Source organism: Uloborus diversus, chromosome 7, assembly GCF_026930045.1.
Source record: "Uloborus diversus isolate 005 chromosome 7, Udiv.v.3.1, whole genome shotgun sequence".
Classification (NCBI taxonomy): Eukaryota; Metazoa; Arthropoda; class Arachnida; order Araneae; family Uloboridae; genus Uloborus; species Uloborus diversus.
In genome coordinates this window covers 70,950,861-70,978,604 of record NC_072737.1, presented here as the reverse complement: position 1 = coordinate 70,978,604, position 27,744 = coordinate 70,950,861, and the positions used below count along the sequence as shown (strand labels likewise).

Genomic DNA, 27,744 nt, shown 5'->3' with positions numbered 1-27,744 from the left:
AATGAAAAAAAAAAAATGGAAAATGAGGAGTAGTTATTTGTATAAGCGATGTTTAAACTAGTACGGTGTGGGAACTTCCGCTCTCAGTGATGCCAAAGGGATGAAGATCCATTACACACCGTGATTCCCTTCGGAAAATTTTCGTGTTGCGGGCGGAGAATTCGCGTTAGGTCTAAAATTCTTTACCGGGGGAAAAAATCGCGTTATAGCCATTTCGTGTAAGTCGGATCGCGTTGTAGCGGGAGTCGACTGTAAAAGCTATTTTGATGAGGTATGATTTTCTCCTTTAAATCGCAATGTCTCGAAATGGTATTTTTGAAACTAAATGTTCCTTTTTCTCATAAATTAAATTGTGTTAGGCTTTGAAATTTTTACCACCTATTCCATACATCTAACTGCCTATACTGAATTAAATTTTTTCTCATATTCAAAAAGTATTTTTTATGGGGCTGATTTTGTGTTGCAAAATGGCATTTTTGGAAACAAATACAGTAACTTACATATTAGAATTTTAAAAAAACCTAAGCTTTCTTTCTATAAAATTTTATTTCAGTATAGAGAAAAAGTCTACTTAAGGTACTGAAAAAATTTCATAATTGTATTTTTAATAGATTTTCAGAAAAAGGTACATGAACCTGTGCAAATCAACATTGATGGTATGATGGGTACTGACTCCCCTTATTTGGTCACTTATTACAAAACTTTTATTCAGACCAGAATGAATTTTATGTTCATTTTATAAAAGTACTTACTCACAACTCAAATAATAACTGCGATTAATCTTACTGCTTTATATCAGCAAATTTCCTATAAACAGTGAGTTTCAAACTGAGACATTCATTTAAGCAGAAGGTTTTTAATTAATGAATTGAAGTCTAAGTAAACCTTTCACATTCACATAAAGTAATGACTTTCGATGCACAACTTTTCATCCTCTTGAATCAGTATCTTTAATCGTTCCTGTATCAGTGAAAAAGAAAACCATCCAAATTCTGTAATATAGCAGTATCGGATCTAGGAAAGCGGCGACTTCCGAGTTTTTCAACATTAAGGGAGGCACCCAAGAACGGATCTAAAAGGAAATCATTACCCTCTTTGACAAGCCCAAAGAAACCATAAAATTGCATACCTAGATCTTTAAATTAGGAAAATTTCCTGTGCAGAGCGCCGGCCTCTAAGCTCCTGCCTGGTGTCACCAAAGTTTAAAATGCATTTTTAGGACTAATTTTAGAATTTTTTCTGGACAGAGCATATTCTTTATTTTTCTTCGTAATTAAATTCTTATTTTTCCTTTAAATACTTTTGACTGTTTCTCAACCAAAGGGTGGCAAATTGAGGAATCGCCCCGGGCGGCAGAAAGTGTAGCTACGCCACTGATCACCATAGAATACACTATGATTTTTCATTTATCTCATAAATAAAAATAAAAAAACATATATAAATGTTTTTCGTTTCAAAATAGCCAAAAAATCGCTTTTATTATTATTATTTATTTATTTTATTTTTTCCATTTTATTAGAGAATGGCATTCACAACAACAAAATACAGACCGACAAAATCAAAAATTGCGAATGAAATTAGCAAAAGGAACGCATTCAACCCCTTCTCGATGGGGAGTCGATTCCTTGGGCCCTCGGGAAACATCGTTATCAGACTTTGAAGAAAGGAGGAACTCGCAAGTGGCTCGCGTTGGGAAAAAGGGGAGAAAGCTAAAGTGATTTATGGTAGAGTTAATTAGGAAAAGTGCCAGACACTGGTATTTTTCAGATTTCTTACTTCAGCGACATCTGCATGAGGAAGTTGGAACTAAATGTCCGTAGATTGAACAAGTTTTTAAAACATCCACACTTTAAAATATAAAAATTGATTAAAATGAACTTTAAAAATTATCATAAAGACCCTCAAAGTCTTATGAATCATCGATGACTGTTTTTTTTCCCAATAGTATTACAGGATTTGTAGTAGGAAGCTAAGTTGCTCAGTTTTTAGTGCGTGTATGGTTGCTATTCTGAAACCGTCGCCAAGCGAGATTTTCAGTTAAAATTAATTTAAATTATAAAAACGCAAAATTTTTTTACAATATTATCTCAATCGATTCTAGACTGAAAATCACGTCGTATGCAACAAAGATCGGGAGGCTATTTGCTGTTGATTTTGATTACGGGAGTAGATTGATTTTCCCTTGGCGCCAATCTCTTGGGACAACAGCTGTTATCCCAAGAGATTGGCGCCAAGGGAAAATCAATCTACTCCCGTAATCAAAATCAACAGCAAATAGCCTCCCGATCTTTGTTGCATACGACGTGATTTTCAGTCTAGAATGGATTGAGATAATATAGTAGAAAAATTTTGCGTTTTTTCAATTTAAATTAAGTTTAAATGAAAATCTCGCTTGGCGACGGTTTCAGAATAGCAACCATACACGCACTAAAAACTGAACAACTTTGCGTCCTACTACAAATCCTGTAATAATATTGGAAAAAAAGCAGTTATCGATGGTTCATAAGACTTTGAGGGTCTTGATGATTATTTTTAAATTTCATTTTCATCAATTTTTATATTTTAAAGTGTGGATGTTTTAGAAACTTGTCCAATTTTCGGGCATTTAGTTCCAATCTTCTCATGCAGGTGTCGCTAAAGTAAGAAATCTGAAAAATACGAGTATCTCCAACTTTTCCTAATTAACTCTACCATAAATCACTTCAGCTTTCTCCCCTTTTTCCCAACGCGAGCCACTTGCCCCAGGACTCTCTTGCCTGGCCACTTGCGAGCTCCTCCTTTCTTCAAAGTCTGATAACGATGTTTCCCGGGGGCCCACGGAATCGACTCCCCATCGAAAAGTGGTTTAATGCATTCCTTAGCTAATTTCAGCTTTTCACTGAGGCATTTCGCAATTTTTTAATTTTGTCGGTCTGTATTTTGTTGTTGTGAATGCCATGAATTTTCCATATCTGCAATGCAATTAAAAAGCAAGAAAAGGAAATGCGTAAAAGTTCACAGAGTAGTTTCTAAGCAAAATGCAAAAATTATGAAAATGGAAGCTGTTCTTGTATTGTAAATTTTAGAAACCAGGAAGAATGGAAACGTTATGAAATCACATAATAAATATCACATAAATCATCACCATCTGCGTCTTTTAAAGTTAAATATGATTCCTGGATTAATTGTACAGTTTACATAAACGGGGAGGGGGGCGGGGGGGGGAGCTACGGTGATGGCCCTGAAGCGTACGCGAAAAAAGTATTATAAATGCATTTATTTCTTGTTGAATGAGTTTGAATATTTTTTCTTTCCAAAATTAAAAAAATTCATGTTCTAAAGAAAAAGAAACCTTCAGGAAAAAAAATCCCCCCCAAAAATTTCGATGGCGCAACTTGCGTCATAATCCCCCCCCCCCCCCCTGTGGGCACCGCTGCAGTTTACCACTTTTATCGGCTGATTTTTCATCCTAAAATTCACACATTGAAACTAGCAATGGGACTCCTTCGAACCATGCACTACGTAAGTTAGTTCTTTTTAGAATTACCTCTAAGGGATTGTACACAATGCACTGTGTAGTCTATACATATAATAAAATAAGATGTTTGTGTGTGTGGCGCGCTTCCCGGGAAAACGGTAAGGCCTAGAAAGATGAAATTTGGCACACAGGTGCAGTTTTTGCTGAAGTTGTGCACCTCGGGCTTCGATTTTTGATATTTTAATTAGAAAAAAAGTTATTTAATGTTTTATGTGATTTTTAGCACTTTTAACCTCACAGACACCGAAACAATCGCGCCAGACAAATATTTTTGGTACTATAGTGTCGGAAATTTAATTTGAAATGTGATGAACAAAAAAATTTTGAAGATAGAGCAATTTTTGTATTTTTTATGAATTTTTGAAAAAACCTTTAATTTGCATGCTTTTCTGGGTTTATTTTTTTCTAATATCATCCTGCGAGAAGTATCAAAGCCTCATTTCTGAAATTTAAGTTGGTAATAGTAAAAACAGTTCGCCCTCTTCAAAAAAAAAAGTTCTTAAAATTACGCAATAGTATTTTTTTTTTTTTTTTACAATTTTTTAATGCTAAACACATCATGTCCTTTCACGCATCTGTCGAAAAAAGCGTTCTTCAATCTTTTATGCCTGTGACGTCACTACTTGGGTTTCGATTCGATATTTACGATGGAATCTTAATCGCAAGCAATGTTAATCTTTTTTTTTTTTACTATATAGCTTACTTCTACATTTTCTGACGTGATGACCACGTGTTTTTTCGGCAGCGCTTGCTTTCTTTCTTTCCTTTTTTTTTTTTTTTTGTTTTATTTATTGATTGCATTTATTTCTTTTTCCATCCCCCCCCCCCCCAAGCTGGACCTTTCGCTGTATCTGTATTACGTTACATTTCATAGTTGTGCGCATTAATTCAATAAAAACAGCGAGATTTTTTTTTATCTTTGTTAAACGCTACTTTTTGCACACTACGGGGAATTTGAGCTTTTTTTTTTTTTTTGCTCTACTTAAATAAAAAAAGCGGTTTTTTTAATGTTTTTTGTTTTTATTAGGAAATGGGTGAGGAGGTCAAAATAAGTAGAGATGGATAAGAAAATGTAGAGATAGATTGTAAAGGTAGATAGCCGCCGAAGGCGGCAATCTTGGCGTAAAAATGTGAATGGCACAAAAAAAAGATAGAGATGCATTGATTAATACTGCTGCCAAATTTATTTAAACAACCGCCGAAGGTGGCAAACTTGAAGTAAAAAGGTAAATGACAAGTTAGCCAAACAGCCGCCGTAGGTGGCTGCTTGCACATTGGATGCCAATGCCTCCCTCCCTCCCCCACATACACCATGACTTTTAAAAAACAATGCTTTCACATAAAAGTGGAAGTGCTTTTTGTTATTATTCGACAAAATTTGCATGTAGAGTACGTCGTTTGTGTCTCCCCCTCCTTTAAAAATATTCCAAACGACGAAACTGGAGACAGATCTAGAAAATATTTTATTCAAATTATTAATGATATAGATAGATATAGATTGATTGACACCGCCACGAAATTTATTTAAGCAACCGCCGAAGGCGGCAACATTGGCGTAAAAAAAACGAATGATAATACTGATTTGTAGAGAAAAACATTGATTAATGTCGTCGCTAAATTGTTTAAGCAGCCGCCGTAGGCGGCACCCCTGGCGTAAAAAAGCGAATGGCATAAAAAGGCGGACCAGCTGGTCGCCGCAGGCGGCTAGTTTATGCAATAAATATGCATTACACCGTGTGATGCATCTTTTCACACCTCTCAAGATAAATATATACATATCATACAAAGGGGAAAATGTTGCATTTAACCAGAAAATAAAACAAAATAATACACGAGATTTATTCACTTCAATAATAAAAAAAGACGGTTCATCGAATACACAGTAAATAGAAAAATATCATAATTATGAAATGGACATACTTAATATTGACAATTGTTTCACATACAATTTGAAGAGCAGAAAATGTTTCACTAAACTGGAATTGATAATTAAATGCTGCTCGTAATTCATTCACTTCAATAAAATAAAAAAAAACGGTTCATCGGATATAAATTAAATCGCCCCGGGCGGCAGAAAGTGTAGCTATGCCACTGATCACCATAGATCATCTAAAATTGCATTTTTCGAATTAAAATTTTCAGATTTTTTTCGGGAGAGAGCCCCCAGACTCCCCTTTACGTGTCACAATCACGAATAATTCACAAATGGGAATGCGTGCTTGAAGTTTGCATTTTGAAAAATTATAGAACGATGACCAAGAGTCTCTTCCTCCCTTAACATCACCATAGGTCGTCTAAAACTGTGTTTTTCAAATAACAATCTTTAAAATTCCCGGGGGTGAGCCCCGTACCCCCTCTTCTGAACATAATTAAATATAACGTACGATTGTGTTGAGAACTTAAATTTGGAAAAATTATCGGGAGAGGCTATCTTGGACCTCCTCTCCCCCATCCTCCCAAACTTAAAATATAATCAAAAACTGCGTTTTTATGTCTTCAATTTCAAAATAATGCCCTCCGACACCCCTTAATTCTGATTGAATATTATCCTTACAATCAAATTTATAGTGCTAGTACTAAGATCTAGTAATACGACTATCCCTGCTGAACCATAAGCCAAATCTTCTCTCTCCCTGCATATTGGAACATGCGTTTGAAATAATTAACGGACCGCCGAAATCGTACTCCCCCCCCCCCTTCCCAGTTTTTTGACCTAGCGACGGCCTACCGACGATTCCTTTCCAAAATTTAATGACCGTGTCTCTCTTTCAATGAAGGGAACATCACAGACGGCATGGAGTTGATGTCCGTTTCAAAGCTGGATCAGATGATTTGATTTCTTTTCAATTTTTTTATAAATTTTCTGGAAGTAGCATAATTTTGCATGTTGAATGCGTGTTTTAAAAATGATGAAAGAGAGAGAGGTCAAAAATGATTTACTGTTTGTGATAATTCTGAGCAGTACGCTCCAGTCTTCCATTGATTCATTTGCACCTCGACAATCGTTAAGAACTAGTTTTGAATTTTGCGAATAACGTATTTTTTTATCCCTCCAATCGATAACTAATGTATTGTCTTCATTAACGAGTTCAAGCATATGAAGAATTTTTCATTTCACTTTACTACCATCTTCTCTACCATTTTTAAACTGATTGTTTTAATTTATCATTAGATGATTTTTATTAAAACTTTCAGTGATGTTGGTTTTCGCTGATGGAGGTAGAACAGTCTGTTCTTAAAGTGTTCAAATTATTTTTCGAAAATCATATTTACTTTCTTCTATATCTGATATGTATAAAAGGAAGGATACTTGATTCATGAAAATTCCTGAGTTCTGATTTTCGATGTGTACTGAATAGCTGAATCAATTTGAGAGAATAAATTTTGGATTTTTGAAAAACTTCCAGGAGAGCGCCCCTCACCGTAGCGCCAGAATAGCACCCTCTTTGTCATTAAGAGTCATCTAAAACTGCTGTTGTAGTACTGCAATTTTGAAAATTTTTTAGGAGAGATCCCCTGATTACCCCCTCTTTTCTTAACACGATCAAAGACAAGCCTAGAATTGCGTTTTTGGTGTATCAATTTCAAACGTTTGCCGGGGGAATGGCACCGAAATTCAATTCCCACTAATATTATCAAGATCTATCAAAACTGCGTTTTCAAAGTTACAAGTTCGAATATTTAAATGGAGCACCCCTCTCCCCCCCCCCCCTCCATTCTCGTCAACATTATTAAAAAATCGTGTTAAATTTGATTTTTGGGGCTTCAATTTCGAGAAAATTCCGGAAGAGCTTCTGAAAACTCTTTTTCTTAACGTTACAAAGGTCGGCTACAATTGCGATTTTAGAGCTTCAATTTCAGAAAACTGCTTTTCCCCCAACCATAGATAGCATTTTTAAAACTTTAATTTTGAAAATTTTTCTGGGTTGAGCCCTCGGATCTCCTTTCCCTAACATTATCACAGATAGTCTAAAACTGTGTTTTTAGAACTACAATTTTGAAAACAATGGAAAGCCCTTTTTCAAACAATGTTAGACTATCTACAATTGCGTTTTTAAAGTTTCAATATTGAAAAATTTCCGGGAAGGGCAGAACAAACCTTTTATTCCCCTAACATCACCAGAGATCGTCTAAAACTGATTTTAAAACTACAATGTTCCCCCGGACCCCCTATCTAAGGGACGATAAAATCACATTCATATTGCATAGATTCATATTGTGTAAATCTAGTAATGTTTCCATTCCAAGCCAGAAAGTTGAATGAACTCTTCCTGTAAATGTTCATGCGTTTGAAGAAAAAAAAGTTGTAGTAAAATTCAGGGGTACCCAAAACTTGTTTACTCAAGGTGCATGTTGTAAAATTTTGGAAGGCAAGGTGGGTCAACAATCCAAACAACATTTCAGTTCAAAATGCTATTTGTTAGCACTACCCCCCTCCCCCCCATGAATGTGACTGGAAATTAAACACTCTAAAAACTGTTATATTTCACCAGATTCAAAAGCGAGAAACTTTTTTTTTTGGGGTGGGGGGGGGGGAATTTGCGCCATTGAGCTTGGGGGGGATGGGTACCCCTGTGCTGATGGGTGAGTGCTATCATCTAGTAGTGCAAGGAAAGTCAGTTTCTACAGGCGGTTAGTTTTAAATTCGAATGTAACAACTTACCCCGGTCTCCCCTACTGCAGGGAAGTTATCAAGCGATTCACATAAAAACAATTTAAATAATATTTACAATATGTATATTTATTTGCAATTATCAATTAATAGAGCATAGTTTTTTTTTTTCAGGGCCCTATAGCTTTATAAAACATGTTTTCTATCATTCTTTGAAGTTTTAAAACATTTCCTTGTAATGACAACGTACATGAATTACTGAAAAATGATACAGACTTGAGTTAAACCTATAAGGGAAAATATAATGATAGAAAACGGGGAGATAAAGAGTAACCGAGATTTTTCTCGAATGCTAAGCATGTTAGTATGTTTCTCATAAGACAGCATCTTTATTTTCAGAGAAAAAAAACTTTTTTGTTGTTTCATTGTTTGCTCAAAAAGACATTTTGAATTTAGAACTAAAAAAAAAACACGATTACATTCCGAATGAATTCTGTTACTTTTTGAAAAAAAGTTACTTTTACGTGCTCTTTTGATCAAAACTGTGTTTTAATCAAACCTAGCTTAATTATTTAATATCTATATCGTTGAATCTTTGATAAGCACTGAACTTCAATGTCTTGTGCGTTAACCATTTTATCAGTTGTCATCTTTATTTATAGCAGCATCTTTATTCTATTATTTTTTTTTCAATCTACGAATCAACGATTTGAATAATTTACTCTGTTATTACGTTCACTCTCTTGTGTTCTTACCACTCCTCACTGTTCAATGGTACTTCATTAGTAAATTGTAGCTGGATTACTTTGCAAAAGTTTCCGCTTTTGAAAACTGCCCATTTGAAAAAAAAAACATATCATGTTTAAAAAAATTTTGATGACTCTTTTTTGTTTTTCAGTTTTTATAAAGTTTATTAACATGTTTCCATTTAGCATGTTTCCTTTATTTAAAAGCAGTCAGCCTTTTTCACTCGTCATTCATTTTTATTTACCTCCGAGACTTAATATTAACAGAAAACAATTTTTAAATATTAATAATGTAAAAAAGAAAATAAACGTCAGTCACTCAAGAAACCAGCCCTGAATAAACCTAAGTATAGCTCTAAAATCATAGTCAAACTCGAATCTTGTTGCGACTTCTGGATAAACGCAACGACACTTTCTGAAATTAACACCTGCTTTTCGTCTTCACTTACTATTTTACGCTGATTAATTACCATGATTGAAAAACATTTGATTTTCATAAGATGTGTGAAAGTAATAATTATTAAATGATGAGAAAAAATATCTTCGAAAAATGAAAAAATACTAATATTTTACTTTTAAGACCAAAAAAAGAATTAAAAAAATGTGTGGTTAAAGCAAAATTTGCCGCCCCTGAAAAATTTGCCGCCCTAGGCAGCTGCCTACTCTGCCTATTTTGAAATTGGGCCCTGGTGTCAATACCTTTCAGAAAAACTAATTCCTATGACTGCATCACAAAAATCGCTCCGAAGCTAAAATTTGACCATTTGCTCCTCTAGAGAAATGTTGAAAGAGCAAACCGGTCTTCGTCTTTGCATTTGCCTGAAGGGAGAGGGGTTCGGTGATTCCCGTGACAGCTATTAACGCCTAATTACTTCCCTCTGTGTGAAGCTGTTTAGAGAGGGACCTTTATTTCCCCCCCCCCCCTTTAAAACCGAGTGAAATTCTGCGCCATCTACATTTGAAAGTTGGCAAATGAAACTAGAAAACTCTCCCTTAAGGCACCCATACGAGCTATACTATACGAGCCGACGCATCAGTTAACGTCATCCATTTTGGATCGGAGCGCGTGTTTGAGAGGTTGCCTTTTCTGGCAAGCAATCACATTTGGTGATTGTTCACTGCTAGAGCTGCTATATAGATAAGCTGATGCGTCGGCCTAAGTTTAGCCATTTTGGATCGGATGTTTCATTGTTGCCGAGCTAGGGTTATCACAGCAAAGTGTCGGATATCACCAAATTTGCCGAAAATAATATATTAATTAATAAACAATTCACGTGCTGCTAATAATTGCTCACAGTGAACAAACACCAAACGCGATTACTCGCCAGAAAAGGCAACCACTCAAACACGCGCTCCGATCCAAAATGGCTAATCTTAAGCTGTTGCATGGGCTTGTATATATAGGGGCATTATTCACTGCGATCGATTATTAGCGGCACGTGAATTGTTTATTAAATAAAGTATTATTTTCGGCTAATTGGGTAAAACCCGAAATTTTCCTCTGGTAACCCTAGCTCGGCAACAATGAAAAATCCGATCCAAAATGACTAAACTTTAGCTGATGCGTCGGCTTGTATATATGAGAGCTCTAGGTTGGCCCGTTGCCGTCTCTTTCGACTATAACGGTTGGCTTCTCTGCATAGTGGCTCTGGACGTGTCCCAGTAATATGTCTAATTTGAATTATAATTTGGTGGGCGTGATGAAAATAGAGTCAGCTGCAAAATTCATAGTTCTTCGGAAATTTTTCTCTCTAATGGATAGCTAAGCGACTGCTTTCTCACAACATGCGTTCCGTCGATGTCTTGCAAGGTGGACACACCTAAAAGAAAAGAAAAATCCACTTTAAATTCAAATTTACTCGTAAATATCGCTTAATATGCTCAATAAACTAACTTATGTGTTTATAACCACCCACCTATAGTTGAGGAAAACCTAACCTGGCAGCATTGTGAAGACTACGCATATCCTAATTACAGCATTGCTACGCTGCAAGGTTGCGTTTACTCCAACTAGAAATTCCGTAATTCATTTTACTTTTTTGTAGTGCCTAAGCCATTTTAATAATCAATTTTTTTTTGCCTTGCTTTTTGTTCAAATTATTTTAAGATAACAGAAAAACTTAAAGCTACCTTCTCTACATCAAAGTATTTTTAAAAAGCAGCAAAAAAGTAAGTTCTTGAGCAGAAGAAGAGATTCGCTGTAATTCCAAATACGAGTAAACAATTTTCAATGCAAACATAAAACCAACAACCTCAGATTTTTGAAAGTAATCACTACTGCGAATTACTAGTAATTCAATTTAAATAAAATTTCCTCACCAATGGTTAAATTGCTACCTGCATTAACGAAGCAAATAGTAACTACAATATTCATTTAAGTACTACTTCCATTAATGATCCAAAAGGTAATAAAGCTTTTTACGCATAAGCATACGAAATAGGATAATGTTTTGAAATAAGAATGAAAACAAAAGGTAAAAACTGAGGAAAGAAAGGCCAAACAATGGAAAAAATAAAAGAAAAAGAAATACGCAAAATACTGCAGATTTTTTGGTGCTGAAATGATGAAGAAACTTACAGAATAAGATAAAAGGCGCATTCATTTCCTTAAATTTTATAAAAGCATTAGGACAAATTTGAAACAAAAAATTACATTTTCTTCATAATTTTCAAAAATACAAGCGTTACTGTTGAACACGATGTATAACGCTTTGAAAGATGATTGAAGCAAATGGAAGGACCATCAAAAAAAAGTTCCATAATAAATTTTTGTGTTCAAACATTTTTTTTTTTTTTTTTTCAAAATTTTTCTCACAGTCTGCACAACCTGTAAGACAAATTTGATAGACTTACGTCCATTAGAACAAGCTCTAGATCAGTTCAAATGGGTTCACTTTAATGATAACCATCTTGTATTTTCATAGACAATAAAAGAAAATTGAAACGTATCAATCCAGCAAAAATCGCTAAAAAAAAGATACAAGTTGTAAAAAAATATACAGGGAGTTCCGTTTTGACCTGCAAGACCTGTATTTTCGCAACCGTTAGTGATAGATGTATTCTTCCAAATGAAAAAACTTTCAAAATCAGATGCAAAATTTAAATATTGAAAGTTTAAAATAAAAATAAGTCAAAAAGTACAAAATTTGACTTTTTATATGGGCCCCATGTCCCCTAACTTATATTCAGGGAAATAATCTCCAGTCAAAAACATTTCTAACACAAAAAGTTTGAAATTAGTACGACCAATATTCACCCAGATATGAAACGCAGCGTTTTGTGACATACACCACTTTTCACTCACCGTCAATAACGCCTTTTGAGGAAAAATATAATTTTAAATACATGTTAACTGCTATACTTGTGCATAGAGTATGGTTTTACAACTTGTTCGATGTTTTGTCGTGTGTTTTTGAGTATCATGGCGTAACATTTGCATTTATTTTTGAATAGCAATTAAAAATATAAATACCTTGTTTTTCTTACTTTGACGACCTGTTATTCTTCTGAAAGGGTGATAGGTTCCAATCTCATCTTTTTATGGTCCCTTAAAACTTTAAAATAGAATATCTCCCTGAATTTTGGTCTCACAAATGCCAAGTATTTTGTGTTAGTAATATCTTTCAATGGAGATTATTTCTTTAAATATAAGTTAGGGGACCTGGGGGCCCGTATAAAAAGTCAAATTTTGTATTTTTTGACTCATTTTTACTTTTGCGTGAAACTTTCAATACCTTAACTCTGCATCTGATTTTGAACATTTTTGCATTTGGAAGTATACACCTAGGACTAAAGGTTGCGAAAATAAAGGTCTTGCAGGTTAAAACGGAACACCCTGTATAATGAAGAATTGTGTTGGCTGATAAAAAAAGTCATTGTCTTATTTAACTCTTTTTCGATTATTCTCAAAACATTCCGAATACTCAAAAAAAGATCAAAACTTTATAGGACCTCTTCATTTAGTGCAAAGATTAATATAAGTATATATACAAGAATTATCTTGCCTGATAAAGCCATTGTCTGATCCAACTCGTTCTCCATTATTCTTAAAACATTTCTCACACCATTTTGACCCTAGAAATACAAAGTTCAGTTTTTAAAGTTGCGCTCTTGCTAATCGAATATTAAATGCACAAAAAAAAGTTCTCTTCACGCTTACACTATGCACAAGTCCCCATATCGCAGGTCGTCCAAAAAATACCGCTCTTGCTCCAAGCGACAGCGCTTTGAAGACATCCATGCCTGATCGAACCCCTCCGTCTAGGAATACCTCCGCTTGACCCTTGACTGCTTGTACTATCTCCGGAAGAGCGTCCAACTAAGTGGGAGAACATTCGAAGAGTTAGCAATAAGAATTTATGTCCTAATAACTAAATGTTCAAAGAATTAATAATAAGGATTTATGCACTTAAATGTTCAAAGAATTAATAATGGATTTTTGTAATGTAATGTGGGGCAATGTGAAATGGTGAAATAGTTACTCTGCTTTTAACGCCACCTTTCTAATAATATTTGAACCAGGGCCGATCCTAGGGTATCGGCCGCCCCTGTGCAAAGACCTAATGCGCCGCCCCTCAAGAGTAATTTGCATATTTTGACTAATCTTTGACGTCCATATAAATATTTCTTCAAATTTCTATATCAAGTTCGTTTTACGCGGGGGTTACGTTATACGAAAATGCCGCGTAAATTGAGACTTAATACTAGTGTTAAAATAGGGGTTTGGTACCGCAGATGACAAAATACTTCATTCTAGTGATGACTAATTGTGTAATAAGTTTAATGTGTACTTATATCGACTTCTTTGCACAACGTGCATAAAGAAAACACATATTAATTTCGTTTTCTGTTTATAAAGAGGAGCGGGTTATGATAGTCTTTTGGCAGCCATTAAGAACTTTTCTCTGTAATTCTTTGCAGAGCATTAACGCATCCATGACCACTTGCGTCATTTCCATGATAGAGTTTTTCCTTCACTAACAAATCAGACAGATCATTTCTATTGTCTAGGAATGGCTCAAAATTTTCAATGTGAACATTTTTGGTTGTGTGTCATCGATGACGGTATCCTCGTTGGTTTTGACCGCCTTTGTCACTCCTAAAAGCTCTTCTTCCAGTGAGTTCTGAACTGTGTGAGTTTAATAACTTTACTTCTTTAAAGAGCTCTGGAACCAATCGCATAAAATGTCTCTAGTGGCCCAAGCTCGATTATTAGCACACCAAAATGCTGTTTATTACGTGTAATCTGCAATATTTAGGAGTTTGGATTTTGGAAGAGGGGAAAATTTTATCTGTTTGCATTGCCGCATCCGCGTAAAAAAAAAAATAAAGGTGTGAAATCTTAAATCGTGTATAATTGAAATCGCGTAAAATAAACCCGCGTAAAACGAGGTACAATTTATATCTTTGAAGAAAGTAATAGATACCAAATTTACTAGTCGTAAAAACGCATTTTATAGTCTGTCTTCGGTGACATCAAGGAAAGGACGTAGGGGGGGGGGGGGGAATCAGGGGAGGGGAGATTGCTCCCAGAAAATTATCGAAATTGGCGTACCAAAAATAGTTTTAGTAATCTTTGGTTGTGTTTGGTTGCAAAGAAAAAAGAGTCGGATATATTCAAGGCGCATGGAAGAAATTTTCGAAATTGACGCTGTTTTAGGAAATACCGCTATTTTAGCAACTTTTTCGAGACTTCAGGGGAAAAGTAATGTTGGAGTTCTCTTCTAAAAATCTTTCAAAATTGAAATCAATTCGAAGCTTTATTTGTGACCGCAGCTTAGGAAAGATCGGCACTCTTCCCGAAAATTTTCCGAAACTGAAGTTTTAAACAAGCAGTTTTGTGTTATCTTTGTTGACGTTGCTCGAGGGAAGGAGATTCAATCATCTCCCATTGAAATTTTTCGAAATTGAAGTTTAAAACGCAAATTTAGGCTGTCTTTGGTGACGGTATTGGATCAGACGGCTTTCCTCCGGTAATTTCTCGGCACTATTGTTTCAAAAAACCATTTTTTTCTATATTTGAAAACGATAGAGGAAACGTGAAAATATTCCGAACCAAAATATTTTTCGGAACTAAAATCCATTTTAGTCTATTTTTGGGAAGGAAGGGTTTTGGGGCTCCCAAGCGGATATTTCTAAAAGCGCAATTTTATGCTATCTTTGGTGACGTTAACAAAACTGGGAAGCTTCGGCGGATCTTTCGGATATTTTTCGATATTAATATCTGAAAAACACAACTATAAACTTTTTTCCACCTCACTTCGACGATTGACGGGTATATGCCCTAGCGTCGTGAAAAGTTACATAAGCCAGGCAGTTCTCCTCCAGAGTTTTTTAGAAATTGAAGTCCCAAAATCGTATTTAAGGCATTGTTTGATAACGATGGGACAAAGAGCGGACGGGGGTTCAATGTGCCCTCATGAACTGTTTTTTGCAACTGTAGTCAATTTCAAACTGAGGGGGTGGGATTAGGGGCCTCTCTAAAGACGCTAACTGAGACTATCTTTGGTAGTAATGTTTGGGAATGAATTTTGGGGCCCTCCATCGCAAAAATTTCGAAAAAGAAATACGAAAAATGTCCTTAAGCAATTTTTGATGACATTAAGAAGGGCTGTCCTCTGAAAACACATTTTGGATTTTAAAGTCAACATTTTCAGGCTATGTTTGATTAAGTTAAATTGGAAGGGGTGAATCAGAGATTTAATTGGGTCCTTAAGATCGGTGGTTCAAACAGCAAAATTTCCCGAAATTAAAGTCCTAAAAGCGCTATTTTAAACCTTCTTTAGTCTAGTCAAAGAGGTCATGGCATTCTTTTGGATCTTCGTTTTGGAGCTACGTTTAAATTTACTACCCGGGGCAGTTCATTCGAGATTTTAATTCGAAAAACATGCTGTAAAGGGGGAAAATTACAAAATTTTAGTTTGTCACTCATATATGTTTGACTCTCAGGGGAGTCACAATTTTCCACTGTCTCTCCACGCATCCGCGATTGTTAAAAACAGAATTTGTTGTTTGAAATGCTTGCGAGAGTATCTAATCAGTATACCTTTTTTTAAATATGACATAAAATATGTCTTCATTGTTTAGGTCTATAAAAGCTTGGGGGTAAACATTAGTGGCCGCCCTGGCAGGGGCGTAGCTAAGGGGGGGGGTTTGGGGACAACCCCCCCCCCCGAAATGTTTGTCTCAAAAAAAAGGAGAGAGAGAGAAAGAAAGAAAAGAGAAGAGAAAGAAAAGAGAAGAGAAAGAAAAGAGAAGAGAAGGAAAAGAGAAGAGAAAAAAAGATAAGAGAAAAAGAAGAGAAGAGAAAAGAAAAAAAAATCAAAACGACTTTTTTTCTGAATAACAATGGTCAAAAACTCACTTTGCTCTCCCCCCCCCCCTCAGTGCCATTCAAAATCGGCTCCATGAGTGACCCTCAAGCCTAAAGACGCCTCACTCCTCACTCTGCTGCGACATTTTTTTGATAATTGAGTGAAATTTCACACTTTGCTTTAGAAATGAGATTGATTTGTTAAATCCACGTATATGTTGCCTTTTTTTGTCATAGATTCTGCAAATTTTTAAATATGTTTAATTTTTTGAGCGGCGCAGTGGAAATATTACATACAGTTGAATCTGTATATTTCGAATTTCACAGGAAGTAAAAAAATCGAGATAAAGAGGTTTTAAGATCCACTTAAGGGCTTTAAGAAACTTTATAGAAATTTGGAATATGATGGTAAAAATTTGAAATCGATACTAAAGACAATATGGGCTCTTGATCAAAATTCCTCTGTATTAGTTTCGTTAGGTCTTTATTCTATTATTACATTATTAAATGCTTTATTGCGAGTTTAAGGAATCATTTTGACAGTAAAAGAAACTTTAAGCGTATCTTTTTCAAGAAAGTCTTTTATTACTTTTTGTGCCTGATTTTTTTCTGTTTTTTTTTATTTATTTATTACTTATTTATCCTCTTGAGGTTAGCAATCGCTGCAAATCTAACCTGGCCAATATTCTAGGATTTTCCTTTTTTCGTTACTTGAAAAAATCTTAAACTTTCTTTTCACTCCTATCATCTCGGTTTTCTATAAGGAAACATAATTTTAAGAAAGAGGGCTACCAAAGAACAGTACTAAATCAGATAACCGAGCAAAATGGCTTTTAACTTGAATGAGTTTTTACCATGAACTTGAAATACTCATCCATAATGCAACTAATACTCAACCTGTGAATTTCAGCCCTTTACTCTTCTTCCAAGAAAGTGCTCGAAACGACTGTCCTTTTGTTAATCTTCCTAGAAAACCTATTAGTGGCATATTAACTCCCTTTTTTGCCCCCTCAGCCCTTTCTGTTTCGAGTTGAAGAAAATGCTTTTGCTTGCTGGATTGGGATTCGAATCCGAAAATGATAGCATAGCCGGAATTCGAGACATAAGGTTTTTGTTGGACCTTTGCTAACCAGAGTATTCACTGCAAAATAACATCGATTTGTCGAAAATGTCAGCCAATATTTACTGCGTATTCTTTTAAATACGTGCAGTCTGAACTATTTAGAATAGTATATTCTAAGTGAACGTTGTTGTATAATGAAGCAAGCAAAACTGATAACAAGCTTTTTAAAACCCAAAGAAAAAAACGTAAATGACGAAAATGGTTGCTCTAAAAAGAGAAAGTTAACACCGTCTGAAGAAAACGAAGTAGTCTGCAGAAGCAGCATTAATCCCATCGAACCCTACTGAAGGAAATTTTATTTTAATTTAAAAGAAAAACTGCATAGCATTACGGGAATAAAATGTTTAAAAACGAAATGAATCTAGACTGTTCTGTACTATTTCTGTTAGCTTGGTACGCATTAAAAAGTAGAAAATAACACTCGAAAATTGATGTTGCTCTCTCAAATAGATGTTTATGTAAATTCTAAAGCAGCTAATAAAATTAAAAATAAAAACTTGAGAGGAGAACAGAGGGTATGCAGCTTAGTGTAAATAACTTTCTACCGCCTATAATTTCTTCCCCCTTTTTTTAATTCAAATTTTAGTAACTGCTTTTGAATTAGCATAAATGTAAATGCATATAAAAAGCAACATATAAATATAACGATATGAAAAGTCATTTCATTTTTTGCAGGTTATAATCAAGAAATCTTTTTTATTTTATTTCATGCTTTTAGTGCGAACCAAGTTACTAAAAATAGTCTGACCACCGACGAGATTGAAAGTCAAACATTCAGTTTACAGGCGGAAATGGATGCATCGATTAGCTTTCAGCGATGCCAGCTTTTGTAGATGTGTGTAAAGCCTCTAAATTAAGCAGTCACACTGAAATGAACGGAACACGCTCATCAGATATTTGATTTTCCCTCTGATTTGGATAGACTGGTTTTGACTAGACTCGTTGCTAGAAGTTTCACTTTAAATTAAATGGAGGAAAAAGAAATAAAAGTTAAATTTTCCAAAACATTATAAAAAAAAATCAATAAATAAAAAAATTCCTTGCTTTTGTTTTGTTTGACACAAGTATCGAACTTGGGGCACCCCATTCCAAAGTATGTAATATTCACCTTCCTCTTATTATTTTTTTAGTACTGAAAAAAGTTTACACACATATTACATCTATCTATTTATCTATCTATCTATCTATTATTTTATTATATATATATATATATATATATATATATATATATAATAAAATAAGTAACCCCCCCCCGAAAGTCGGGTCTAGCTACGCCTCTGCGCCCTGGGGTCTGATTGCTCCTTTTAGAAGGCACCCTTTCATCCTTCAGGAGGAGGCCATTTCCCTCATCTCCCTTCCCCCGTATCCATGCCCGATTACCGGTTCTGTCATAAATTTTGCAACCAAATGAAGCATGTGTGTAAAGAGTAGATATTAAAGGACAATAAACCAACACAATGTTCCCTAACAATCTATTTTTCTTAAACTATTACATGATGTCGGGAAATCGGCACTTACATCGGCATAATTGAACATTTAAAATTCAGCACATTTATTTGACTTATTATAAGTTATCTTTTGAGAGATTCTTGAGGAATTTTGCTTGATTAAAAGAACTATATGATGCGCCCCGCGGCCGCCCCTTGCTTTGGCCGCCGTTATGCGGTGCACACTCTGCACACCTGCTAAGATCGGCCCTGATTTGAACTGCGTTTTAACACATGTAGTCTACTCCAATCAAGAAAAAGTTTCCTCTGAAAATCAAAGACGATGATAATACAGCAACCCACACAACATAAACTGGTGGAATAGACGTTGAAAAGTCGTCGAATCTGGTCCAAACACTCGTCTATAACTGATCTAAAAACCGTCCCTAACTCGTCGAAATGTCCCCTCATAACAGTGGAAAGTCGTCTTTACACGACACGACTACAATGGATGTAATATGGCGGAATCAGATCAATAATGGACGATATCCATAGCGCTAGGTAACGTTTCCAAGTACCGTTATAGATAATCTAAAAAACGTCTTCTAGGTGCGCTTATTAACGAAGCACACCTTTTTTTTTTAATTCTGGACTCTTTATTGTAATGTTTATACGACACATGACATTTTCCTTAACCTTTTAACATTCATACATTTTTCTCTAATCTGCCAGTCCAATTTTTTAGTACTTATTGCAATTACACTATTAAACTTAAGACCTTATTTTCAACTTTTCATGTGTGTAAGCTTATTTTTTTATCCAACAGTCTTATTTCCATATATCATTTTGAAACAGAAATCATCAACAAGATGAATAAGCTTACCGAAATCAATAAGGCGCTTGAAAACAGACGCTAAAATATCAGAAGTAAAAAGCGGCGGTGCTGCTCAACGTACGTTGAAGCACGTGCTTCAACACTAATAACATAGCAACAAGTGTTGCCAATTATGTCAATAAATTATAAATATCATCATTGTCATTAATATTTTTTAAAAATATAGTTCTAGCCCTTTAACCGTTGTTACATGAACTAATGAACTATTTTTAATTCACTTTTTGCAGCATTTAGCACCACCGCAATCCGCTTTCACCCATCACTGTTTGTGTTGATTCTACTGGACACTTCTATTCGACGTTTAGTAGACGACCCTTGTGGATGATCTAATTTACGTATGTAAAGGATGACTAATAGATGTCTAATTATAGACGTTTAGTAGAACATCTAGAAATAACGTTTATTAGTCGTAGAATAGATATCACCTTTAGATGTAGATGAGTATAGATGAGTTTCGACGAGAAATAGTCGTTTTATGGACGAGTGTGCTGTGTGGGAATTTTCAAAAGTTGCTCATATTGTAGTATTTTGATGTAAGTCAATAATTATTTTGTAACTATTAAATGATAGAGTTCACGTTATTAACATATTAAATATTAATTGAGAACTACTAATATTCGGTGCAGTATTTATTTAGTTAATAGTTAGCTTACTTGTATTTTAAATAATTTGTACAGTTAGTCAAGTTTATGCGGGGCAAAGTGGAATAGTTAATTTCATTTAGTGATTGAATCCTTTATCATATCCCTTAGATGTTCATGTATTAATTATTTCATTTATAATCCATCATTTAATAATTCCCTTATATTTATTCATTCATTCATTTTCTTATTCATTCACTATTTTATTCACTCATTTACTTTTTCTTATAGATTATCTTATTTATTTATTCTTTCATTCATTTATTCCTACTCTTATTTACTCATTTATTTGATAAAACAAAACTATATATGTAAAAATGGATGTTGGTAAATATGTAGGCATGTACGTATGTATGTTGCCGCTAAACTTGGAAACTACCCGGCCGATTTGGCTTTAAATTTAAAAGTTTGTTCATATTGGTACTAGGAAGGTTAATAAATCGGTTCGAAAAGAATTTGATTGAAGGTTCTTTTATTCCAATTTACTTCTCAATTTTCGCATAAATTCCCTAATTAGTCCAGTCAATAGATACATTTTACCTTGCAAAAAATGGGGTCAAAGATTTTATTTTTTTAATTTGTACATATTGGTGCCGACATGGAAAAACCAAGTTATCCAACACGAAAGACTCCGGGAGAACTTTTGGGGGCCGAAAAACCACAAAAATTTATGACTTTTTTGTTTTTTCCAAAATATCTCCGAAATGGTTCAACTTAGAAAAAAGTTTTAAATGCAAAGTTTAAAGAACATAAAATTTCCTACAACTTTTGTATTTACAACTTTTTTGTAGCACAAATAACAAGCTTGCTATAGCTCTTTGAAAATAGGCAGTTTTCCTCCACTCCGAAAAAAAAAGTTTTCACACCGAAAGCAAGGTGTCATAATTATTAGAACTTGAATAGAAACTTTAGTTTCAGAGAGTTTATCGACAGTTAGAGTAGTTTGAGTTTCTTACTCACCCCCCCCCCCCCCCCCCGCTGGACACAGAGTAGCAATTCTGGCTAACAGATTAGTTCCCACCAGACTCCAAAAACAAACGATGTATTATGAAACTGAAATACATATATACACATTCATTTAAAGCACATACGACGATGCAATAATAAAAAAAAACCTTCCCCACTGCTCACGAACTAACTTTTCTGATCTGACAGAGGTAGTCTTCATCAGACTCCAATAATAGATGATATATTGCTATTTGTAACTGGATTAGACAATATATACATTCATTTGAGGGATATAATTCGTACATTCTAGTCTAATTATTGCAATCAAAGATGCGATTTTTAAACATTACTGTGAAGGAATGAATATTAGGCAACTAATAAGCAAACAATCAACACAGTTATGCATCCTATGCTCTGATACAATAATAATAATAAACCCTCCCCCACCGCTCACGAACTAATATTTCTAGTCTGACAGATGTAGTCTTCAGTCAGACTCCAATAACATATGATTTATATTGCAGTTTGTGGTTGAATTACATAATCTTCTTATTCATAATTCGTACCATCTATTCTATTACAAGCGAAAATGTAATATTCGAATATAAATCTGAATGAATAAATATTAGGGTGATAATAAGCAAACAATAGACATAATAATGCATAAATAAAGGTACAATAGTAATACGTAATGAACACTTTGAAAAAATTCTGCAGAAACTGACATTTTGAGGCATGAAAAACCCAAAAGAATTACCTTTCACAATGAAAATCCAACTGTAGAAGCTTAATACAGATTAATTACCGACAGAATAATACAGATCTAAATTACAGAGAGATTCATTCGACCTTAAAGCAAATAGAGAAAGGACAACAAAATACGCTGTTCATCTTCTTCGAAGCCGTTTTGAAGGCCCAGGTTTTCCCGGTTCAGAATCTATAGGAGGTAGAAAGAAGCTGTGGTCCTTTAATTGTTCATCTCCTTGTTGCGGTAATTCCAAAAGCTCCTGGAACAAATCATCTTCTTCAGCAGCTCATCCAAAGATGAAATTTCTGCAACATTTTCACAATTTGTGATACTGCAGTGTTTGCACGTGCTGTAGCATTTTAAACCTGCCTTGTGACAAGAACAGGCTCCAGTACAATTTTTCTTGCAGGTACTAGGTACAATCTTCAAAAGATTCTGAGTAACTGAATCTCTTTTCGTGTTAACATGCATTAGACCTTGCGTTCTGCGTTCCCAACCCCATTTCTCTGGATCAACTGTGTTGCCTAACCAACTTTGAATTTGGTGGTAGAACCGATATGAGTGATAACGTCCAGCATCCCCCCTCCCCGCACGTTAGAGGTAGCCCTGCAAGATTTATCTTAGCCCTGTATACTAGTTTTATAAAAAGATTAAATTGCAAAGTATCCTAAGATAGGTTCAAATACTTTACGTCACCTGTGTATAATATTTGCAAAATGTTTTCTCCAGCTGCAGCTAAGGCATCATGATGACAGATTGGGTTCATAAATACTTCAACAGCTTCCTTTATTTCAGGTTTTTTTTTTTTTTTGACTATTTTCTACAACTTAATTTTGCCTTGGCCAAAGATTGCCGAAGTCGTATCACCCCCACTAAACACATGGATGAAAAGAATATTGTTGGGGTCAAACTTAAAAGAATTAGTGGGGGGAAAAACAAATCACAAGCATTCCCTCCTCCAGGTTTTAAAAAGAACAAGTTGCTGAAAGGCTGTCCTGAAGCTGTCATCAGCACCAACAGATCTATATCCTCTCGCCCACTATAACAACCTTTTCAATTTATTTTGCCTTTGAAAGAGCAGTAAGTAAGTCGGCATCATCTTGAGTCTGCCTAACTTCAATGCCACACTCTTCGAAATATGTCTCAAGAAGTTGAATAAGACAATTCTTGTTGTTATAATTTGCCAGAAATCTTTCTTGAGGAATTTAGTTAACATGTTAGGTTCAACCATTACTTCAAGGGAAGAGATTGATTGCTCATTGATATGGCTTTTGTGACAGGCAGTGTGAATTGTCACTTCTTTTAAGAACTTCAAAAAACGCCGATGTTCTTCATTTTGCCGTTTTGCGCTGCATCTTTGAAGATTTTCTATTCCCTTCTCCTTCAATCTTTATTTCGCATTCATGCAAACTGATTTCGCAAATAATAATAAAACACTTTGGTTAGGCGTAATCATTTCTAGGGAAAAAAATTGTAATACAGAACACACAAATTGATAAAACACACTCTCGCTCAAACCCTGAAGTTACCAACATGAGTAGCTATTAAGTCGATTCATCTCATTTGGAGAAAAAAAAAGGGGGGGGGATGGAATGGGGGTGTCTTGTTTAAGTTAAAGGGAACGAAGGCATTTACCCTCAGCTGTGAAAGACAAATGATTTCCAACGTCACACTGCCGGCGTTTCTCCTTTTTTCCTCCGTTTACGATGCGCTTTCACGCACTTCTCTGAAGGAGTTCAGAAAAAGTGTGACTTTCAAGAAGCTGTAACTCGCTTGCTTTTCATGCCACAAAAATGTTGTAATGACAAAAGTTGAAGGAAATTTAATCCTCTTTAACATTTGCATTGGAAGTTTTTTTGTAATTTTAACCATTTTTGAGATATTTTGGAAATACCACAAAAAGTCACAAATTTTGGGGGGTTTTCAGCCCCCAAAACTTCTCCCGAGGTCTTTCGTGTTGGATAACTTGGTTTTTTCATATTGGCAAAAGCATACACAAATTTAAAAAATAAAATCTTTGACCCCATTTTTTGTAAGGCAAGCCCGTTTTTTTTCTACCTATTGACTGGACTATAATATGGGGGTGAAAAAGTACTTGCACATTTTAACTTTATCTGTCCATCGAATGCGCTGGTTTTTTGGCTGAAGATGAATGGCATCTGTTCGAAATTTCTTAGTTGAATAAAAAACGAGCTATACGCATTTTAATTCCATGTTCGAATGCTTTCATCAACCCAATTCAGTATTTAGGGTATCATCTCAACTCCCTGTCGATAGTTAGAATTGTTGAATATTTTTGCTTTTCGTCTGACTGTTCAAGGTTTTTCTCAAGTCAAATTTTTAAGTAACGTTTTTCTACAAGATTAGCAAAAAATAAATAGATTTCGCTGGTTATTTTAAAATTTTAGTAGACTTTTAATGCAATTAATGGTCTTTTTATTTATTTGTGCTGATTGGACACTTACTCATTATCTAATCTAGCAGCAGAATCTTGCCAAACTATTTGCAGAAAAATCTTGGTAGCTGAGGTATTTGGCAATTTCTTTCAACTGTCGCTGTTTTTGAAGACGAAAACTACGTAATAATGTTTCTCTGCTTTCACCATGTAATCAACATATCACAGTTTAAAGAAACTTTAAAACTTTCGATAATGTGTAAAATAATCCACGAACTAAATTAGCCGAACCATAGACAGCACAAAAACTCGCATTAATTTGTCTTTTCGCACAATTTCAAACAATCGCCAATTTTTTTCTACTTATTTTGAAAACATTTCGAATGGAAATGTTAAGTGTCCTTTTATAGTGACCAAAAGTATATCAGCATTTCGCGACAATATTTCTTTGACGAAAATTAGTAAAAAAAACCGTTTTACAAAGTAAGGAGGAAAGCATTATCCAAGGTGTCCCAAAACGATTACCGCAAACTTGGTAACATTTTAAATCGCACCAAGAACCCACAATAATTGAAATTTCCCAAAATAACTAAAGCAAAATATTAGGGGATTATAGGCGACTCATTTTTTAAACAGTTCGTACTTCAATAGCCATATAGAGAAGGTTTTAGACATAGTAGACCCTCGTTTTACGCGGGTTTATTTTACGCGGTTTCGATTATACGCGGTTTAAGATTTGACACCTTTATTTTATTTTACGCGGATGATTTCGGTTTTACGCGGATGCGGCAATGCAAACAGATAAAATTTTCCCTTCTTTCAAAATCCAAACTCATAAAAATTGCATATTACGCATAATCAACTGCATTTTGGTGTGCTAATAATCGAGCTTGGACCACAGGAGATATTTCATGCGATTTGTTTCAGAGCTCTTTCCCGGAGTAAAGTCATTAAACTCACACAGCTCAGAATCACTGGAAGAAAGGCTTTTAGGAGTGACAAAGGAGGCCAAAACCAAAGAGGATACTGACGTTGGTGACGCACAACCAAAAACGTTAACATTGAAAATTTTGAGCCATTCCTAGACAATAGAAATGATCTTTCTGATTTGTTAGTGAAGCAAGATTATATCATGGAAATGACGCAAGTAATCATGGATGCGTTAATGCTTTGCAAAGAATTACAGAGAAAAAATTTTAATGACTGCCAAAAGACTATCATAGCCATCTCCTCTTTGTAAACAGAACACGAAATTAGTTTATGTTTTCTTTTTACATGTAGTGCATAAAAGTCGATATAAGTAAAACAAAGGTCTACTGTATCGGAAATTCTTCAAATTTTTATGTGCTTACATTTCGTACTTCCGTTTCTAAATGAATACTATTTTGTTCTTTATACTTATTGCTAATTTAGTTTTATGAGAAAGGAAGGAATTCGATTTTTAATCACGTCAAAGCGGTGTATTTTGATTTCTTTCAGTTAAAATGAAAACAAATGAAACTAGCAATTGTTTCTCATAATTATTACTGACTCAGGCAACGCAGTATATTTTTGCAAATCTTTTATAATCAAATAAAAAATATTTCATTAGAAAAATAATTTACTTTTCACTTCGCCCCATGAAAAAACAGGTGAAAAATTGTAAACTTTTTCTTGAAGGTACAAACTTACTGCCAAAAATAAAAAAATATTGCGTCAATGCACGTCTTATTATGAAATATATTGTTCTTTCTTTCTATACCGTAATTTTCAGAACAAATTTCGAATTTGTTTATTTTGGAAAAAGTTTTCGAAAACTATTTAACTCATTGAGAAGGAATAGATGGAGAGAGTGCAACCCTACTATCCCGATACGGCAACAGTACCATGTGACTTGGGGAGCAATTTCGAGTTGACCGTAACCGCTGAAGAAGTTTTCATTAGCTGAAGCCATGCATGATAACAACCTTTAATTGTAGAAGAGAAAAATTAGATTTATAGTAATAGTGTGGTATTTTAGCATTGTAAACTGTGAGGGAAAAGCCACACAAGGAGGGCCAATAACTTTCCCTAGCATGTACGAATGATTTTTACTTCTAAATAAAGAAAAAATAACATTTATATGCATTCAACGAGTACATATTCCACAGTTGCCTATAATTTTTAAATTTTTGGACTTATTTTACCTATAAAAATTATAAAACATTGTATACCTTGAGTGCAAATAACAGTTTAGTTCCACAAAAACATTTTTTACTTAACTAGTAATTATTTTAACGGCTCTTAAGCATTTTGTGTACATTAGCTTTGTTGGCGAGTATCTTCTCGCCAAGCTCCTGTGAACAGCATATACGCAAGAATAAAGATTTGCTATTTTTTATACTTCAATTTAAATACTAGTACGCCTGCGTATGAAATCATTTCAAAACATTGATTCCAATACATATGAATCCATAAATTTTCAGTCAATAACAGAACACTTTAAACTATTTGTACATGCCCGTCATTTTAGGAAATAATCAAAATACATAAAAAATGCAATTACATTATATTTTAAAATCGATTGCGTGCCAAAACGCGACAACTTCCCAACCAAACAAGTCGCCTGACCTGGGAAGCATTGGGTCCCAAGCTTATTTCACTGAGACATTTGCTATGACTCTCTCCATTAGTATTCCTTCTCCATGATTTCACTTTGCCCCACATTCCTCTACTTTATAACTAAATGTTCAAAAAGTTAACAATAAGGATTTATGCACTTATAACTAAATCTTCAAAGTATTCTTATATATATAATAGGGAATGATCGAGTAACGCTGACGTCATCAACAATAACATTTGCGCCACGACATGATAATTTGAAAACATTTTTTGGCACTATTTGACATGCAGGGAAATGATTTGTTTTGACGAGGCTGAACCGGATTCGGTAACTCAACTGATCCATTCCATTTCAGATCAGGCAGGGTCTGTCACATGACTATCCACGATTTTTTTGAAAAAATTACAGTAGTTACAACTAAGGGACATATGAAATATCCCAAAAAAATTTTCTTCAGTTACAGCCTATTAAAATTCTGAACAAAATCCGCCATTTTGGAAAAAACCGGCAAAACACTCCATTTGAAATGGACACTATTTCAAAAGTATTTAACCTACTTGAATTATTCTTTTTTCCAAAAATAAATAAGGACCCATATATCCTCTAGACATCGTTTTCGACAGTTTAGTCAGGTTTTTGATAAAGAAAAAAAATCATTTTTGCGGCAAAAAAACTGCATTTTTACCGATTTTGATTTTTTTTCTACATGAAAAAAAAGTTTTTTTACTAAACGGAGATGGCAGTCTAAAGCCCTTATATCATAGTTTCATAACATATTTTATTATAATCCTTGGATGCA

The 27,744-nt window shown here is 34.6% G+C and overlaps 1 protein-coding gene across 1 annotated transcript in view; it reads right to left on the bottom strand.

The window, feature by feature from the left end:
* Positions 1-10,600: 10,600 nt before the first annotated feature.
* Positions 10,601-27,744, bottom strand: part of LOC129226733 (uncharacterized) — a 58,194-nt gene continuing 41,050 nt past the window's right edge. The window contains exons 7-9 of the mRNA XM_054861362.1: positions 13,035-13,193; positions 12,880-12,949; positions 10,601-10,695 (exon numbers count right to left, since the gene is read on the bottom strand). Coding sequence (XP_054717337.1) covers positions 10,601-10,695; positions 12,880-12,949; positions 13,035-13,193 — 324 coding nt within the window. The remainder of the gene's footprint in view (positions 10,696-12,879; positions 12,950-13,034; positions 13,194-27,744) is intronic.